This window comes from Crotalus tigris, unplaced genomic scaffold (genome assembly GCF_016545835.1).
Source record: "Crotalus tigris isolate CLP2741 ecotype Arizona unplaced genomic scaffold, ASM1654583v1 scf7180000023637.1517150, whole genome shotgun sequence".
NCBI classification, from domain to species: domain Eukaryota; kingdom Metazoa; phylum Chordata; class Lepidosauria; order Squamata; family Viperidae; genus Crotalus; species Crotalus tigris.
This window is the reverse complement of record NW_024100094.1, coordinates 691,334-709,543: the sequence shown is the minus strand read 5'-3', so window position 1 is coordinate 709,543 and position 18,210 is coordinate 691,334. Positions and strand designations below refer to the sequence as shown.

Below are 18,210 nucleotides of genomic sequence, written 5' to 3'. Positions count from 1 at the left end.
ACCACACCTGGAATACTGCAACCAATGTTGGTCACCATACTACAAAAAAGATGTTGAGACCTTGGAAAAAGTTCAGAGAAGAGCAACTAAGATGATCCAAGGCCTGGAGACTAAAACATATGAAGAACGGCTGCAGGACTTGGATTTGGCTAGTCTAAAGAAAAGAAGAAACGGAGCAACATGATAGCAGTATTCCAGTATTTAAGGGGCTGCCACAAAGAAGAGGGGGTCAAATTATTCTCCAAAGCACCAGAGGGCAGGACAAAAAAAAAAAATGGTTGGAAACTGACCAAAGAGAGAGGCAACCTGGAATTAAGGAGCAACTTCCTAACAGTGAGGTCAATTAACCAGTGGAACAGCTTGCCTTCAGAAATCGTGGGTGCTCCATCTGTGGAGGTTTTTAAGAAGAGACTGGACAGTCACTTGTATGAGATGGTATATAGCAGTGATGGCGAACCTTTTAGAGACCAAGTGCCCAAACCACAACCCAAAACCCACTTATTTATTGCAAAGTGCCAGGGCCGCATCAGCATTGTGGTGCCCTCGGGGGGGGGGGGCAGGGAGGTGCCTCTGAGTACTGCCTCTGGCATGCAAAAACCGGGGGCGCAAAAATGGACCACCATGCTGCAAGGCACAAAAATGGCTGCCGCCACACCGCAGGGTGCAGATAGAAGGCGCTGCACCACACAAGAACGGGGCAGGGCTAGTGAGTATCACACAGGCACTAGCCCTGCCCCATTTGCAGTACGTGCGTGCTCGTGGCCCCATGTGCGCATGGACGCGCGTAAAATGCTAGTCAGCCGCTTCGCCTCCTTTTTGCTGGGTGGGGCTCCTGCTCCAGGCGACGGTGGTGGTCTGATGGACCTGCTGCTGGTGGCAGTGGTGCATGTGCCAACAGAGAGGGCTCTGAGTGCTGCCTCTGGCACATGTGCCATAGGTTCGCCACCACTGGTATATAGGTTCTCCTGCTTGAGCGGGGGGCTGGACTAAAAGACCTCTAAGGTCCCTTCCAGCTCTATTCTATAATTTTCCCAAGCGGGCTTAACCAAATACTCCCCCAGTCTATCCTTGTACATTTGTTTTCTCATTCTACAGTATATACTATATTAAAATCTCTATATTAATAAAATTCTGGTTCCCGTAACCTTTAATTGGATGAAACGGTGCATCACAGGGCAACAATTTTTGAACCAAGGTACCTCAAATGGGCTAACTTATAGAAGGTGTCCAAAATCTGGGAACTATAACTCCTTTGGCAACTAAAACATTTTATGACATAAAAATTAAAATGTCACAAAATATTTCCTGTGCTGATGTTTGACAGCGATGTATAGTTCAACATGGGCTATATTCAACGCCAATACGTCTCTGAACGTATTCCAACTTTTCCAGTGAAGACAATACATTGGAAATTCTGTCATAGTTGGTGGCAGTGAGAAATCTGGTAAGGAAATCTCTCTGGAAGCATGAAACATTCATGGGCTGTCTGGTTATTTCTGTTATTTTAGCCCACTGCAGTAATGTCACAGTTATGGAGTTTTAGATCTAGCCCTACAAAGACCTTCAAATACTGTTTTACTAATAACATGAAAACCATTTGGCTGGTATATTTGGTGAAGCTATTATATCCTTGTATTCAAAGAAGACAAAACAACTGTGATTCTACTACTATGGACTGTGACGAACTCCTTACTCTGGAGAAGATTGTTTGCCTGGAAAAGTGGGGTGTAAAGTAAGCAATAATGGAAGGCTGTGTAGTAGATTTTCAGTCATTCAATTTTTAAACAAAGCCACCAGGCATACAGTGTAGCCTCAACTCTAGATTTATTTATTTATTTTAAATGTTGATTGTGATCCTTCTCAAACTGGCTTTAGGCCTGTTAATTTTACTGGAAATTATTTAAATTGCTTAGACAAGGATAGAATTGTAATGCATTGTTATGCTGGCCAAGTTCTTTTTTGCATGATGAACCAAGAGGAATTCTTGTTCAAACCTTGGCTATTGTTCTATATGTCAGCCTCTTTCAGCTTACTATGTTCCAGATGGGCTAAATTATAACTTCCAGAATTCCTAGCCATTAGTATGCAGTTCTTGATGAAGGCCTGTATTTTTTCAATTCTGTTTTCTCTAGTGCTTTAGTGTTTATGGCTGTTTTATTATATTTGTTATTGCTATAAACAATTTTAAATTAAATTCTCATTTTAGGTAAGTCAGAAAGGGCGAAATAAATAACATATGAATCGATAAGGCTTTCTTCTCTACTCTTTATTATTCTTTTAATACATTAAAAACTAAATCTGTCAATTGATGCAGATGTTTCATTGCTGCCATTTTGACCTGACCAATGCCAGCTTTCCCATAAAGCAGGAGTGAAAGGATCCTAATTCATTTTGGAATCCTACCTGCCTAAGGACTAAATAAATCAGAAGAGGGGTGAAAAGGGAACAGATGGAGAAAACCATTTTTCTGCCTCCTGGTAGCAAGCTTGCTGCGATCAATCTTCTGCTAAGATTGTCAGCTGTAAAATATTTCAATGATGGTGGTATATAAAAAGAGTTCTGATGGCATCTGGATTCCATGCTTTCTCACATGCATGTTCATATTGTTGTGAATTTTCATTTGGGAGTTTGGTGCCAAAGGCACAGTGAAAAAGCTGCTTTTGTTTCATAGATAAGGATCAGAGATATGGTTTAGTAACAAATTTTCAAAAGCCCTGGAACTAGAGATACCAGATTCAGGCTGCAGAAATCCAAATAGCAGCAAGAAGTTAGCACATCCTGACCTCTTCGCTGTCATCCAGTGGCTGTTCAGATGTTTGCAGTCTAAATTTCATACTCTTACCAGGAACCGTCACATATTATCTGCTCATTTCTTTCAGTCATTGGCTATCAAGATTGCATAGGATTTAAAGTAAAGAACAAAATAAAATCACTAAGTTCTATAAAGGCCCATTATTAGGGTTTATGGGTCCTGAATTCCAAAATATCTGGAGAATATGAGATTGCTTAGCTATAACCATGGTTTGCTGAATAAGACCTATTATCTCTTATTATAGTTTAGAACTGTGCTTCCCAAATTTTACCCAACTCCATTTATCAGAAAATCCATTTTACCCAATGTAGGTAAACCCCTCTAAATCAAATTAAATCTTCCCGTTCTGATTGAGTAATGGGTTCATGTGTCATTACCCAAAGAAAAACCACTTTTACCCAATTTGGGCAACTTAACCTGGTTTGGGAAGCACCAGCTTAAGAATGTTGAGTAAACCCAACTTGTATCAGACAGGGATAGCAGCAAACATATCACTATTAGCTCTAGATCTGGTAGAGTAGACTGCTTTTTCTCTTCTCTTTTTTCAAAACCACATAAAATAAATGAAGACTGAAACCTGCTTTACCTGACATAACAATTTTATATATTAGCTATGTTACACAAGTAATCCTCAACTTAGGACCACAATTGAGCCCAAAATTTCTGTTGCTAAGTGACACAGTTGTCAGTGAGTTTTGTCCTGTTTTATGATCTTTCTTGTAACAGTTGTTAAGTGAATCACTGCAGTTGTTAGTAACATGCTCATTAAGTGAACCTGGCTTCCCCATTGACTTTGCTTATCAGAAGATCTCAAAAAGAGACCGTGTGATCCCGGGACACTGCAACCATCATAAATATAAGTCAGTTGTCAAGTGTCTGAATTTTGATCATGTAACTGTGGGGATGCTGCAACAGTTGTAAGTGTGAAAAACAGTCATAAGTCACTTTTTTCAGTGCCATTATAACGTTGAACGATCACTAAATGAATTGTTGTAAGTCAAAAACCGCCTGGACACAAGGCCAAAATGTAGTTGCCTGATTTTGAACTCATTAGCTGTGTTTGATTACATGCTTGCCCATGCTTAATTAACTTGATCCAAACAGCAGGCTGGGCAGTCCCTATCAAACAAAGCCAATTTAACTCAAGAGGACACCCACCAGAGTTTGCCTATCACGTTGCCTGGTAGGTACTACATCTGGAAGAAAAAAAAAGGGTGGGCAACAGTGTGGGTGGCATGTACACTCTTCCCAGGATCTCACCAGCCTAGAGAAAGATACATTATTTTTGGAGGCTTGGGGATGTGAAGCCAAATATAGCTTGTTCTAGCACCTTTACTAACCTCTCCCTGCTTTTCACAGCAAGATAAATCTGCAGATAAAGCAGCTCTTAAAGTCACAGGATTTTCTATTTTCCACTTGTGTGGACCTGGAGCCTTTCTGCTTCATATCCCAGGCTTAGAATTAAGCAACAAGCAGTTGGGCAGGTATATAAAAAGGAATTCTCCCTGTGGAAATAGTCCTCACAGAGAACATTACTTGTGTTTCTTGGATATAGTAGTGGACCTTGGCCAAATGGACTACAAGAAGCATGGGACTGTGATACAGCTTGCAATTCCACCCTGTTTGTCTTGTTTTGGGGAGGGGGGGGGAAACACAAATATTGTGGTTTATAAATCACAGTTCATTCTATGCATACTCAGTTAATTGTGGTTTACACTAAACCATAAAGACTCTGGCTGGCTTGTAAAACCCTGGCAAAATAGTCAGATGATTCAAAAAAGATATGGCAGCCTATTTAAACAGTTTTAAGAAGGAATCAGACACATCTACATTATTAATGAAGCCATCAGAGAGCTGCAGGCATAAAAATGGCATTGTACGCTGTGTTCCAGAGGAAGAATCAGATTACTCATGAGAAAAACATGAATGGAATCAAAGGATTTAACTCACCAGGCTTTTGATTTAATCCTTGAGCCTGTTTTATGTTCAGTGCAGTTTTTATTAAGAAAGTTTTCAACAGAATAAAAACAATGCAAATTAAGAATTGAAGAGGAAAAAGGGTAAAGGTAATAAGAATTTGAAAAAGATAGAAAAGAAAGGAAAAACACAAAAAAAGAAAAACAGTTAAACAAACTTCAAACTTCTTAAAAGCAGTTACCGTACAGGTAATCAATCCTCAATTTATGACAACAATTGGGATTGGAATTTCTGATGTAAATTGTTGCAGTCATAAATCCAGTTAGACCCAATTTTACAATTTGTATGGTGGTTGTGAAGCAAATCCAGCTTCCCCATTTTTTTGTTGGAAATCAACAAACAAGGTCAGAAATTGGTATCATATGATAAAGGAACACTGCAACTGGTCGTAAAAGTGAGCTGGTTGCCAACAGCCACAGTTGTGATCGTGTGCCATGGGTGGTGGTGGTTGTGAATTCAGGTAGTCCTTGACTTACAAGAGCTCATTTAGTGACCTTTCAAAGTTACCACGGCACTGAAAAAAGTGACTTATGATTGTTTTTCACACTTACGACTGTTGCAGCATCCCCATGATCACATGATCAAGATTCAGATGGTTGACAACGGACTCATATTTATGATGGTTGCAGTGTCCAGGGTCTTGTGATCACTTTTTGTGACTTCTGACAAGCAAAGTCAATGGGGAAGCCAGATTTATTTAACAACCGTGTTACTAACTTAACAAATGCAATGATTCACTTAACAACAGCGGCAAGAAAAGTCAGAAAATGGGGCAAAGTTCACTATAAATTTTGGACTCAGTTGTGGTCGTAACTTGAGGACTACCTGTACAGTTGTAGGTCATTTTTTCCAAGGCTATCATAACTTTGTACCATTATTAAACAATTGTTAAGTTTATAAGGGGTTTCCAGTCATTAACAATTGTAATTGTTCATCTAAGCCAGGCATGTCAAACTCGCGATGTCACGTGACATTGTGTGACATATCGCGACTTTTTCCCCATTGCTGGCAATGAGGTGGGCACGGTTTCAGCGTGAGGTATCTGGCCTGTGGACCAACAGTTTGACATGCCTGATCTAAGCAAACAATTTTGCCATCTCTGCTAGTTCCATCATCTTCATTAACCATTCCTCTGTTGTGGATATTTCAGAGTCTTTCTATTTTTGTACGTATTACACATCTTGCAGCAGTGATCATACATAAAAATAATCTTCCATGGCACTTTTCTAATTGTCCATTAGCTCCAGCCAAAAAAGTTCTGGTTTCAGCTGAATATTAATCTTTAAATAGAATAGAAGAATAGAATAGAATAGAAAAATAACTTTATTGTCACTTTGAATCTACACTAATCAGCATACATTAAAATGAAATTTCATTGCACACAGCTCTCAAAGGGTCACCACTTCCAATATACATTACTAAATTCTTTGTACTGTGTTGAACCCAACATTTTCTGCTTCTTTTACAAGTCTACCAGGCATGATAAAATGACCATGTTGTCCACATTTCCAATATAAATTTGAAATATCTTTTATACATTCTCAATAATTTTTCTGGAGCTATATACTAACAGTACATTATTTTATAAACATTCTCTTTTAAATTATAACAGTATGAATTTCAGTCCTTTTAACCATATGTTTTCCCATCATCTCAACATTATGTTATCACAAAGGTTCTTAGCCCATTTTATCTTGCCAGCCTTCATTTGTTTTTTGTTTCAAATTTCAGTAAAATATGTACATTTTAATCAATTACATAATCAGCTCCAAATTCTGTCTTCTGCTGCTCAATTCCAAATGCCCTTTTATCTGCTTTACATCTTTCTTTTTAACTGCCTATACAAAAACTATATCCTCTGCAACCAGTTGTTCTTTTGATTTCATCTTTTATACTTCATGCCCGTGTTCTTGCATTTCCCAATAGATTTGCCCACTGTTTCTTTCCTTCTGGGAAAGAAGTGCCTGTTCCTTTAAAACCAGGCTATTTGAGAGGGGAATCTTTTTATTTTGGGAGGCCTCTGATGGATTTTTGCTTGCAAAAGGCACAAGACATAGCCAGGAGCTTTTCTTTTTTTAAAAAGAGAGACATAACAAGCGATCATAAAACAAATCATGCCACGGGAATATCTCTAAACTAAATGGCGTTCTAGACAATATGTGTGTGTGTGTGTGTGTGTGTGTGTGTGTGTGTGTGTGTGTATTTGGAAGGCCAAAGAAAAAACTGCAGAAAGTAACAGCTCTGTCAACAGCAGATTAAAAAAAAAAAGAAAAATAATAGGTATGTATAATGCCCTGATTGTCCAAAGTTCCTAAATAAAAGATTGCAAGCTAAAAAACAGATGAAATTAAGACTCGTGTGACAGATGCCATTGAGTGTTCCCTTTAGCTGCCATTTCTCCATAATCCATACTGCTCTTTTCCCAAACGTGTCAAGCAAATTCAGAAAATTAACACTGTGCAAACACATCACAATCTGATTAGGATTTGGCTCTTTACTATGTAAAGAAAGATATCAAGGAAGTGTGTCCAGATCATATACGAAGTATGCTCCCTCCCGAAAGACAGCTTTCCCACAAGAAGGTATGTTCCTGTTTGGATTACTGTTCCCATAATCTTTTACCATAATCTTTGAGAGCTAGTTGTTGTGGTGGTCAGGCATCAACCTAAAACTCAGGAGACTCTGAGTGGGTGACTTTTGGCCAGTTTCTCTTTCTCAGCCATAGAAAGCAGGCAAGGGATTAGTCCAGGTGGTCAACAGGAATCAGGACTGACTCAAAGGCATATATAATGATGTATATATGATATATAAATAAATATATAATACAAAATGTATTATAAATACATTTTGTAAATAAATAACATCTGGGACAACCATTGGCATTGACAGTCAGTCAATTGTAAAAGGCAGCTTTACTTGGCAGAGGTAGAAGCCAGGTATCTTGCAACAGTACCTTTAATAGTATTCAACAACAGCATCTGCCTATCTCAGGGCTTTGGGAAAGAGTTCATAGGTGGACAAAAATGCCAAATCCAGTCTAAACATCTGACTGGCAATCATGATGATGACAAAACTCACATCAGTCAACTGCAAAAGAGAGCTTCATGTGGAACGGCTGACATCCTGTGACAATTCCTTTCATCAAGCAACATCTGCCCATCTCAGATTCTTGAGGAGGACTCAATAAATGGAATAAATGCTAAATCATCTGGCTGTGCACCCAACCATAATAATTTTTGATCACTGGAAATGAAAAGTAAATATCTAAACACCTGGAGGTGAATCAAAACATCTGGAATTGAAGTGGGCTACAGTGTATCTCCCTAGAACTTTCCTTAAAATGGATAACAGCAAGGGATGTTGGGAGGCATAGTTCCTTCGTTCAAAATGGGCTTTACATAAGGCATAGCATATGCTCATCTTTCTTTCCGTAATTCTGCATTCTTCAAAGTGTCAAGTAATGCAAATCTTATTCCAGGTTGGCTATATTTTATGAAAGTTGCATTAAATGTTATTTTCTTATGCAGTATCACTGTATTATTGTATTATTATTACAGTATTATTGCCTTTTTATTTTTATTTTTTTATTTATTGCCTATTATTGCCTTATTATTGCCTTAAATATTGTAAAAGATCCTTGAATGGAAGGGGATGGTGTGTAAAAATATATAAAGTACGCAGAAAATGGAATTTATAGATTAATAGCATTGTGGCAATGTTTTCCAAATATCTAGGTCAGGATTTTGCAAAAGTACAGCACCTAACCAAATTTTTTTCATGTAAGCTAATTTAAAATTAACATTCTCCAATTTAGCAAAAAGAAAAATTATTGTGCCAAAAATTAACCTTTCCCATACCGGGAGTCGAACCCGGGCCGCCTGGGTGAAAACCAGGAATCCTAACCGCTAGACCACATGGGAAGGACATGTTGATAGCGTTTCGTCAGCTCGGGTCAAGGCTGAAGAAAGCCAAGTCAAGCCAGTTCGTGCCTGCCCTCTTTTGGAGGAACAGCAAAGTGCTATAATTCAAAGCAGTCGTTTTTCTGAGCCATTATCCTTTGCATTGTCAGCCCTATGCAGCAATAAGGCTACTACAGTAGTATCTTAAATGGAAGAATGCCCTCTGTGGTCCGTTGGAGCCTCCCTACGTTAACCTGACAGTAAATTCTATGGAGTCTGATGAAGTTTACTTCCAGGAAGGCGCGTTTAGGATGGTAGCTCCAGGTCCGTTCCGACTGAGATGTTGATCGCCTGATCGAGACTGCAGAATTCCGAAAACCCACCAGAGGGCAGCAAAGAAGGAGAGGATTCTGTTTCGATTCCCTGCAGCATCTTCCTCCGATGAATCCACCAGTTAAGGAGTAAGGAAAAGAGGTAATTGGCTGGAGGTAATTGCAGACACCTGGGCTAGCCTGGGACCGAGCTGGTTAAAAGGCAGCTGCAAGCTCTCCTCCCCAATGTTCTCTTCTGAAATTGCTTTTGTACTGATGGGGAGAATCTGAGTGATCCTTCGGAAGAGAACTTTTAGCTTCGTACTTTTGTAGTCTCATGTCCCAGCAGAATGGTTTCATATCTTGCAGTAAGGTGAGCATAGGGGGATGGTGAAAAAGTTGGCCTGGACTTAGACAAAAATTATGTGGTTTTTGCCTTACTTAAAATAGCCTTACTATTTGGGATATTAAGCTGCATTTTACTTAACTCTGGTTTATTAGATAAGCAACAACTGGTTGGGTTCACATAGCTTGTAAAACTATCAATAGTAGCTTAATGTGATATGTAAACCCAGGTATTTGGCACAATAGAGGGTTAGCTTCCCCTAGATTGTATCCTAATAGTTTTATCACAATATTCTAAAAACCACCTAACTTCTTAGGCTAAATCATGTGGTTTGTTTTTATTTTGGCTTAGTTGTCCATTGCTTGTAAACCATAGCAGATAGCTTAGTGTGTATAGTTAAATAATATTAAACTACAGTTATACCTGAGTCTGTCTCTAACCCAAAATTTGTGAGCATGTTTGGGGTAATTTATTGCATCCTGTGATTTGTTTTGGCTTGATATGATGGGTCAATCTATCCATTGTGGTTTGTAAACCAAGCCCTTTGTGAATCCAGCCAGTGGCACCATATGACTAAACTATGGTGTATTCTAAGATGTGAACTCAGACTGGCTGTATTATGCTCTCTCTGGGTCTGCCAGTCAAAACCAAGATGTGATTTATTTCATTTTTGTCAAAATAGTACATGAGCCCATCCCCTCTGCTGCGCCTTATGGGTTTGGGCTTAACACGAAGATTGAGTCTAGGTGTTAACTTATTCTGGCAATGGATTCTCAGTGAGAGTAGAGAGTAGAGTAGATGTTGGAAGGGACCTTGGAGGTCTTCTAGTCCAGAATAGAACTGAATAAAAGCTATTGAGCAGGTGCTTGTCCTGCTGGGAAGACCTTGAAGTGGGTTTTGGTTTTCATCTGAGCTGGCTCCTGAAATCTTGGCTTCTGCTATAGCTAACCAGCATCTTATCAAGCATATTAACCAGCCTGGGAAGAATGAGGAAGGTGCAAACCTTCTCCCCCCCCCAGTGATTGAGTTGCATGTATAAAATGTGACCTGTACTATAATTTCTCTTTCAGACTCTTTCTCCTCGTTGTTCTGGTCCCCAGAACATGGCTCCAGTTTGTTTCTCTAGTAGGTAAGCAGGAGGCTGAGCAAATGCAAAACAAACTGGGTTTGTTAGATTTTTGTATGGCTTTGAATGCCTCTAGAGAAGGAAGGACGTTTCAGTGGTGTGGGAAGAGTCATATGTGTCCTTCCCCCACTTTTCTTCCTTCTTTTGAAGAAATAGAAGGTGGCCTAGTCCTCACCTTGATTAAACACACAAATTGGGCAGGGACTGTGTCTTGCCCTTTCCCAAGATACAACATACTAAGGAAAGAAATGTGTACCTTCTAGGTACTTTGACCAGTCATTTCTTAAATTATTCCTTATTAGAAATGGTTAATAAACAAGGAAGATCAGATCTGTAGGCCCAGCTAGAGATAGCAACAGATATTATACTTCTGGCTATTGGTAGATTGGAAAGGCATATTGGGACCCAGTCTTGGACAAAGCATTATCGTTAAATTCTTCCAAGCTCTTCCAGGCTACATCCATGATTCATACAGGTTCTGCACAAACCGAGTAAGTTGGTTTGGTGTTTATCGCAGCCTTCCCCAACTTAACATGCTTTAGGTATTTGAATTATCTTTTTGGTCTTCCCAGTCTCTGGCTGGGAAGAAAGGAATTGGAATGTAATATGCCTGGATGACAATGAATTGGTACAGGCATTTTTAGTTATCGTCTAGATCATGTCAGGAATTTCAGATATTCTGAGCAGTTGCCTAGCCTGGTGGAGGGATCATCGCCTGATCCTTTTGGAAACTTTGCTCCCACGCTGATTCAAGGATGCTAAAACGATCCAGTCAGCTTGCACATCCCTCACAGGGCGATTGTTGGGAGAAATAGGCAAAGGAAGCACTAGGTACACCACCTTGTGTTCCCGAATGAAAGATGAGATTAAAATCTAATAAAATATTCTTCCTCTTTGCGGTTCAGATCGGGTGGAAGTGGAATGTCTAGGTAGCCTTGCAAAACTCAAGTTGAATCCAAGTTATTTCCAGAACAAGTATGTCGGTTTTGCTGCCCTTGGTGAGTCTTGATCCTCCTGTCTTTTATTGTGAATCATTAGGAAATCTTCAATCTGATCCTTGTTTTTTAAAAAATATGGTATTCCATCTGATGATGCAAGGATGAAGTAATGCTACTTGGTAGAGCGGTGCAGTGCTTCAGAGTCACTCTCCACAGAATGTTTTAAAATGGCACCACAGGAGCATACATGGAACATCTGTCTGCAGCATCTTAAAAAGAGCCGGGTCTGTTCCCAGGATTGTCTGGCAGCTGCCTTTAAAGTGCTGCAAACAGATGCAATGTTCACTCTCTGCAGCATCTTTCAGGAAGTGAATCCAAAGAGCTGTGTGGCTTTCTATCTGAGTGGTTAACTCTCTAGATTCTAGGCTAGTGACAATAAGCTTCAGCTTGTCTGCCTAAGTCAGGGGTAGGCAACCTTGGCTCTTTTATGACTCGTGGACTTCAACTCCCAGAATTCCTGAGCCAGCATGGCAGTTTCAGGAATTCTGGGAGTTGAAGTCCACGAGTCATAAAAGAGCCAAGGTTGCCTACCTCTGGCCTAAGTTAACCTCACTTCATTCAATTTGGAAAGCACATGTTTGGGTTTGTTTACTGCCTGGATGGGAGGCTGTCTGAAAAATCCCACCTATGTTCTCCACTTGCATATTGAAGGAGTATTCTTAATAATCATTTCTGTATGTTGTAATTTGTCTACATCTCCCCACTACCATCAGATTTTTTTTAAAAAAACCCTGGTACGCTAGGACTATTAATATCAATTGAATTTTCTGAGGCAAAATCTATCTTAGCAGCTGTTTAATATTGTATGTTCTGTAGTATGTTCTCTTCCTTGCCGATGATGGCATGCTTCTATAATTATGATGCATATTTTCCTCTGCTCAAGCTCTCCATCTTTTATGCTGCATCACAAGGGAAGAAAAACCACTTTTCCCAAATATTTTCAAATCTGGATCTGGCTGAAGTGGAAAGAAGGCCTGTGCCACTATCGTTTAGGCAAGGTCGTGCTTGTCAACAATATGATGGTGATAACTATGTTTAGAAAGGAAGATTTCTTGTTTCTAAATAACCAAAATATTTATTCTTTCAGATCGGTTTGGCAGAGCTTGGTCGATTGATGAGGTCCAGGCTACGAAATGTGGCTATACCATCTTCCAGGATGCTTGGGGGAACATTGAGTTCCGGGCCTCCCTGATTGGCTGCTACACTCAGATAGTGGTAGGGATGATGATGGACTGACTGTAAACCAGGCTCTGGAATTCTATACTAATGTCTCAATTCTGAAAGTGTTCATGGGATATCCATCTTCTTTTGGGCAAAGGTTGCAGGTAGATGTTCTGTAGAGCATTGAGGGCACTATAAGGATGGAGCAAGAAAAGAAATGGGTGTGGTCAAAGCAAAAAAACAGGCTGTGTTTTTATGTTGTCATAAGCCAAATCTGTAAGATGCTCAAACATTTTCCTCATTATACTCATGGTTAAGATGTTAAGAATCTATAAAAATCTGAGGGACACTGAAAAAAAATGCAGAATGTTGTTCCCAGGTTGGAGGATGTACAGATAAACTCTAGTCTAGGGGTAAATAAAGTATGATACTAATCACTGCCCATCTTCCTATGGTACATGCAGTCCTGCTATACAATTGTAATTCACCCTCTTCTGGAATGGCACAGGATCCCTGTCCCTACCAACTTTCTAATTTGTTCTGCAACACTGTTAACGTCTGCTTGTGATGTTGATGCGAAAATTGTAATCCTGTTCCAGCTGTTCTGAAGAGGTCATTTTCCTACACTGAACAGTATACTACACTAGCAATGTTGTGCCTTAAGTACTTCAACCACCACAACTTAATAGGCTGGAGGCTTCATTTCTAAATGCAGATTCTATTAATTGTTTTTTCTTTCTGCAACCTTTTATTCAGGATGATCAGCAGTTCACGCTAACCATACAAATCCAGGCAGCAACAAACCCAGAGATGCACAATGCAGCTTTGCTTAATGTCCCTGTGAGTTGCTCGTACGGCCCATGGCAGCCCAGGGAAATTGTCTGTGAGACAAACTATATGGAGGTAAGTTTGGAGAACAGTCGAGTAATCCTCAGCACTGATAGTGCGGCACAATCAAAATTGTGATGGTTGTACAATTTTCCTATAAATGTGTTGCTAGGAGGTCTCAGGTACATCATGACAGTGGACTGATGGAATGGTTGAACTGCACTTGAATAGCCCTGGTTCGGTGTACGTTACTTAGAAAAAATGGAAGTATAATGCAGTTGGCACTTTAACCTTGTATGGACTTTTAGATTCTCCCTTTGATTTTTTTTTTCCTTTAGCATTTTTTAGTATCGCCAGGTTAAAGCCTATAGGCAAATAACGTGAAAAGGGATTAATGCTAGAACTGTATATTCTCTTTTATGGACACCAACTTCAGAATCTGTATCCAAAAAGTCCTAATCCTCTGCCAGAAAAAGCCACATTTTGCAAGTATAATTCTGTGCTCAGGCTAGATGTAGAATTGTGGCAGTTTGGGAAGGATGAGGGCGTGAAAAATCTTGCCTGTCTTTCATTCATTCTAGCATTTTGATAAGTACTACTGATACCCACAATTAGGGCAGTGTGCTCTTCTGTTCAGTTGTCTGAGACAACACAAGCACACCCAGCTTTCCACTACAGGTCGTCCTGGACTTACAATATTTCATTGAATGACCGTTTGAAGTTACAACGGCCCTGAAAAAGTAACATTTTCACACAACCGTTGCATCATCCCCATGGTCCCGTGTTCAAAATTCAGATGCTTGGCAACCGACTCAGGACGGTTGCAGTGCCTCAGGTGTCATGTGATCCCCTTTTGAGGCCTTCTGACAAGCAGAGTCAATAGGGAAGCCAGGTTCACTTTAATAACTGTGTTACTAACTTAAGAACTGCAGTAACTCGCTTAACAAATGCGGTAAGAAAGGTTGCAAAATTAGGCAAAACTCACTTAACAAATGTCTCACTTAGCAACAGAAAGTTTGGGCTCAATTGTGGTCATAAGTCGAGGACCACCTGCATAGCCACTGTATTTGACTCACCAAGATGAGATTGATGAGTAGTTCAGTGGGCTGATAGATTAAGGCAGTGGCTGGATTCCTGTGGGGCCATGGAATATTTTTGCTATTGGGATAGTCTATTTAAGTGAACATTAGCCTGTTGCATGATCATGCCAGTCATTGGATCCAGCTCGAGTGGCAGCTGAATCTGGTTACAGGGGCGATGCTGGAGGTTTCTGCAGCTGGGTTTCTCCTGCTGCAGAAAGGACCAACTGCCTAACTTCAGGGCAATGGGTCGGTCCAGTCTAGGCACTGGAGGAAGAATAACGCAGAGCTGGTCCCAACATTTACTGTACAAGGAAGTTCCTGTTTTGTTTTGTTTTGTTTTTTACATAGTAAGGCTGGTTTTGTTTTCAGATAACCTTGAATGTGCCTGGAAATAAGTTTGAAATTGAATAACTGAAGTAAAACATATAAAAAGCCATATTATACCACACATACATATTTCACCGATCCAGTATCTGATTTGTTTTTACATAAACAATGCTGTGCTTCAGTGGTTAGATAGCCTAGACTAGGGATAGGCAACCTTGGCTCTTTTATGACTTGTGGACTTCAACTCCCAGAATTCCTGAGCCAGCCATGCTGGCTCAGGAATTCTGGGAGTTGAAGTCTATGAATCATAAAAGAGCCAAGGTTGCCTACCCCTGGCCTAGACATTGGTATTTGAACATAGATCTTTTTAACATTTATATTTTACTGTGTTTTACTAATCTAGGTGAAATGTTAATATATTGCTAGTCCATGAATGATGTGCATGCTCTAAATAAATAAACATGCCACACCCATCAGTCTGAGAATTTAAGCAGTAGAATTATTTAGGGACAACAATCTCAACTTGTCACTAATCCATGATGGAAAACTGAAGTCAGGGCAGCATCTATACATTAGAACAGACATGTCTCTTTGAAAAGAGCAGAAGTAAGAACTCTTAACTGACAGCATGGACTTAAAATAAGGCTGTCCGTCATGCCTCTTCTGCAAAGCATGATCCAGGAAGCACGGATCAGCATTCCAAAGATATCAACTGCCCTCCTGGCCTCCAGATTACAAATATAAGGAAGGTGGCCTCTCACCAACCTGAGTTCTCATCTCCCAATTGCGTGGTATCGGTGTAGCAACTGGCCAGACTGCGCTGAAACAAGCCTGCACGTCACCATGGGGCTTTCCCAATTTAGTGCAACCCATTTGCTTTATATGACCTGCTAAGCTTCTGATAATACAACACTTGCAGAAATCAGTCTGCAAGGGGTGTTTTATGCAAGAAGTTGTGGTGAGCTGCCAGTGTGGCTGGTGAACTAGATTAATCCATTTCTAAACTCTGATCTTCCTAGCTCAGCGGATAGTTGGCGCTCCTGCCTCACTAGAAGGCAAGCTGCAGAAGCAGGAGGTATTCGACTACCTTAGCCTGGGCAAATAGAACATTTATTACCCATTCTTGGTCCTCCTGATTAAGGAAAGTGGCTTACATTTCATGCATGCTTGCACTGTGCTGTTTTCCATCACAAATCAAGCCAGGATAGGGAGTCCTGAAGATGGTAAAGCTGCAGGTCAATGCATGGCCCTTCTTGACCAGCATAAAAGCAAGAAATAGGTTGTAGTTATTGATAGGGTTGTACCTTAATGCAGGGACGGAGAACTATGGCCCTTTTATGACTTGTGGACTTCAACTCCCAGAATTCCTACGCCAGCCAGTTCTGGGAGTTGAAATCCACAAGTCATGAAGGGGCCATAGTTCCCCACCTCTGCCTTAATGACTACAAAAACATCCAGCTGAATTAAGAACTGGAAGCAATGGGCTGGAATGATAGACATTTGTGCTCTCAAACCTCTTAAATGCCTTTGAAGTATCTCCCAACTATACTGTCTCTTGTTTTCCCTTCAAGGTCTCAGTGAGAAGAAATGTTCCATCAATCTCAGATGGCTTTCTTCAAGATCAACCTGAAGACTGGGCATCTGCTTTCTCAGAGGTATTTCTCAGGCTTCTCCCTGATCAAAACAGAGCAATAGGTAGCATAATTTCCATGTGGACAGTTATATAACTCTAAAATGCTTCGTTTTTCTTGCTTTCTGCTCCCACGTTTTAGGTCAAAACTGGAACTCCCTCCACATGGCAAATAGTCTTTCACATAGGCTCTGAGGAGAGGTCGATGCTGGTTGAAGAAGCTCAAGCTGCAGGTTACGGGATTAACACGACAGACACCAGGATTGTGTTGAGAGCACCCTACAATGCATCTCAAGCTCAGAAAGTGGAAGTGAGCTCACTTTAATTTTCAGAACATTGGAAGATGCAGGGGAGAAGGCAATGCCAAGAATCCATGCATTCAGTAATGTCGTTTAGCTAAAATAACCATAGCTTATGGGAAGAGGTGCTCATTTCTGCCCTTCTCCATTAGTACGGGTAGGCACATGGGATTGGTGCCTTCAATCTAGAGAACTTAGGGACATCTCTGATCCTCTACCCACCTATCTGTCTATACCCCAGGAATATGTGCTCTTTTTAAAAAAATGTAATTTCATCCAATATGATTCATATACAGAGATATAGTTTATTTCATGTCCTGAAGATCTGGCAATTTCACACTTGGGCAAAATAAAAAGTTGGAGACTTCTTGCTACTATTTCAGATCAGTGGGATCCCTTTTTCTTCTGTGAGATCCAGTACCTACTACAAGCAGCGCTGGATGCTCTACATTGTTGACACTGCTGTAGCCTGCCCTATAGGTGAGTAAACAGAGTAATGATCTCCAGGCTATGGATCCCTGGCCTAATCTCTGAAGGCTTAGGTTTCCCTCCTTATAGCGTTAAGCCTTAACCTGTACTATCTTTTTCTCTTCTACCCTATTACTCCCTACCTAGATGGTGTAACCTACACCGAAGAAACAATCACTTGGGCAATCCCAAAGCAGGTTTCTCCTCTTCTAATTGGAGCTGGTACATTCAAAGAATTGCACATAGAGATGGGTGTTGACCTATACAAACTGTCAACCCAGGATATAAAGAGCCGAGGTTACATGCTGGCCAGTAACAAGGAAGCCATTATAATAAAGATACCCATTGGTGCACTGGGTGGTAACTTCAAGGTAGGGATGGGAAACCTTTTGGATATTAAAAGCTACCGTAGATGATGGTATGTTACAGTGGGGAAGGGGTTGTATGTACTGATGAGTCAGGTGTTCTGGTGCGAGTTTTTAAATTTTCTCTTCATTTTTATTAAGCCCATTATGATACAATACAGTTCTCATCGGTTTCCTGATCCACAATAATGGGGAAAAGCACTTTTTTTTTTAAAGAGGCTGTGAAAAATCTTTGGGTGCCATATCAGTTTCTTAAGGATGCAAGCTGATCATCTCTAGTCCAGCATAAAGAAGGGCATGTTCCAAGTGTTTGTTTATTTTTCAAATTGTGAATTGCCCATCTCCCTCAGAGAGAGGCTGGCGAACTCCTACTCTCACAAGCCTTAGACATCAGGGTCAATGCTGAGAGGTGATGGAGGGTGTAGTTTTAACAAAATTTGAAAGGCCGCATTTTGCCCATTTCTGATATATTATTTGAAGTGGAGAGAAGAAAAATAAATGGTTGACCGCAGTTCAGCTTCTACTTTTGAATGGTAGGCTGCATGAAATGTCAGACTGAGGGCAACATCAGGAAGAGAACA

At 40.4% G+C, this 18,210-nt stretch overlaps 1 protein-coding gene and 1 non-coding gene across 2 annotated transcripts in view; one reads left to right on the top strand and one right to left on the bottom strand.

Annotated features, from left to right (window-relative positions):
- The first annotated feature begins 1,670 nt into the window (after positions 1-1,670).
- The window catches only part of LOC120297610, a 31,027-nt gene continuing 14,487 nt past the window's right edge, over positions 1,671-18,210 (top strand). Inside the window, exons 1-9 of the mRNA XM_039320442.1 lie at positions 1,671-1,732; positions 10,416-10,474; positions 11,377-11,469; positions 12,557-12,684; positions 13,387-13,533; positions 16,439-16,522; positions 16,640-16,807; positions 17,180-17,276; positions 17,412-17,635. Of these exons, the coding sequence (XP_039176376.1) occupies positions 1,671-1,732; positions 10,416-10,474; positions 11,377-11,469; positions 12,557-12,684; positions 13,387-13,533; positions 16,439-16,522; positions 16,640-16,807; positions 17,180-17,276; positions 17,412-17,635 (1,062 nt within the window). The remainder of the gene's footprint in view (positions 1,733-10,415; positions 10,475-11,376; positions 11,470-12,556; positions 12,685-13,386; positions 13,534-16,438; positions 16,523-16,639; positions 16,808-17,179; positions 17,277-17,411; positions 17,636-18,210) is intronic.
- TRNAE-UUC lies at positions 8,638-8,709 on the bottom strand. The gene has a single exon. It is a non-coding gene; the product is annotated as a tRNA-Glu (tRNA).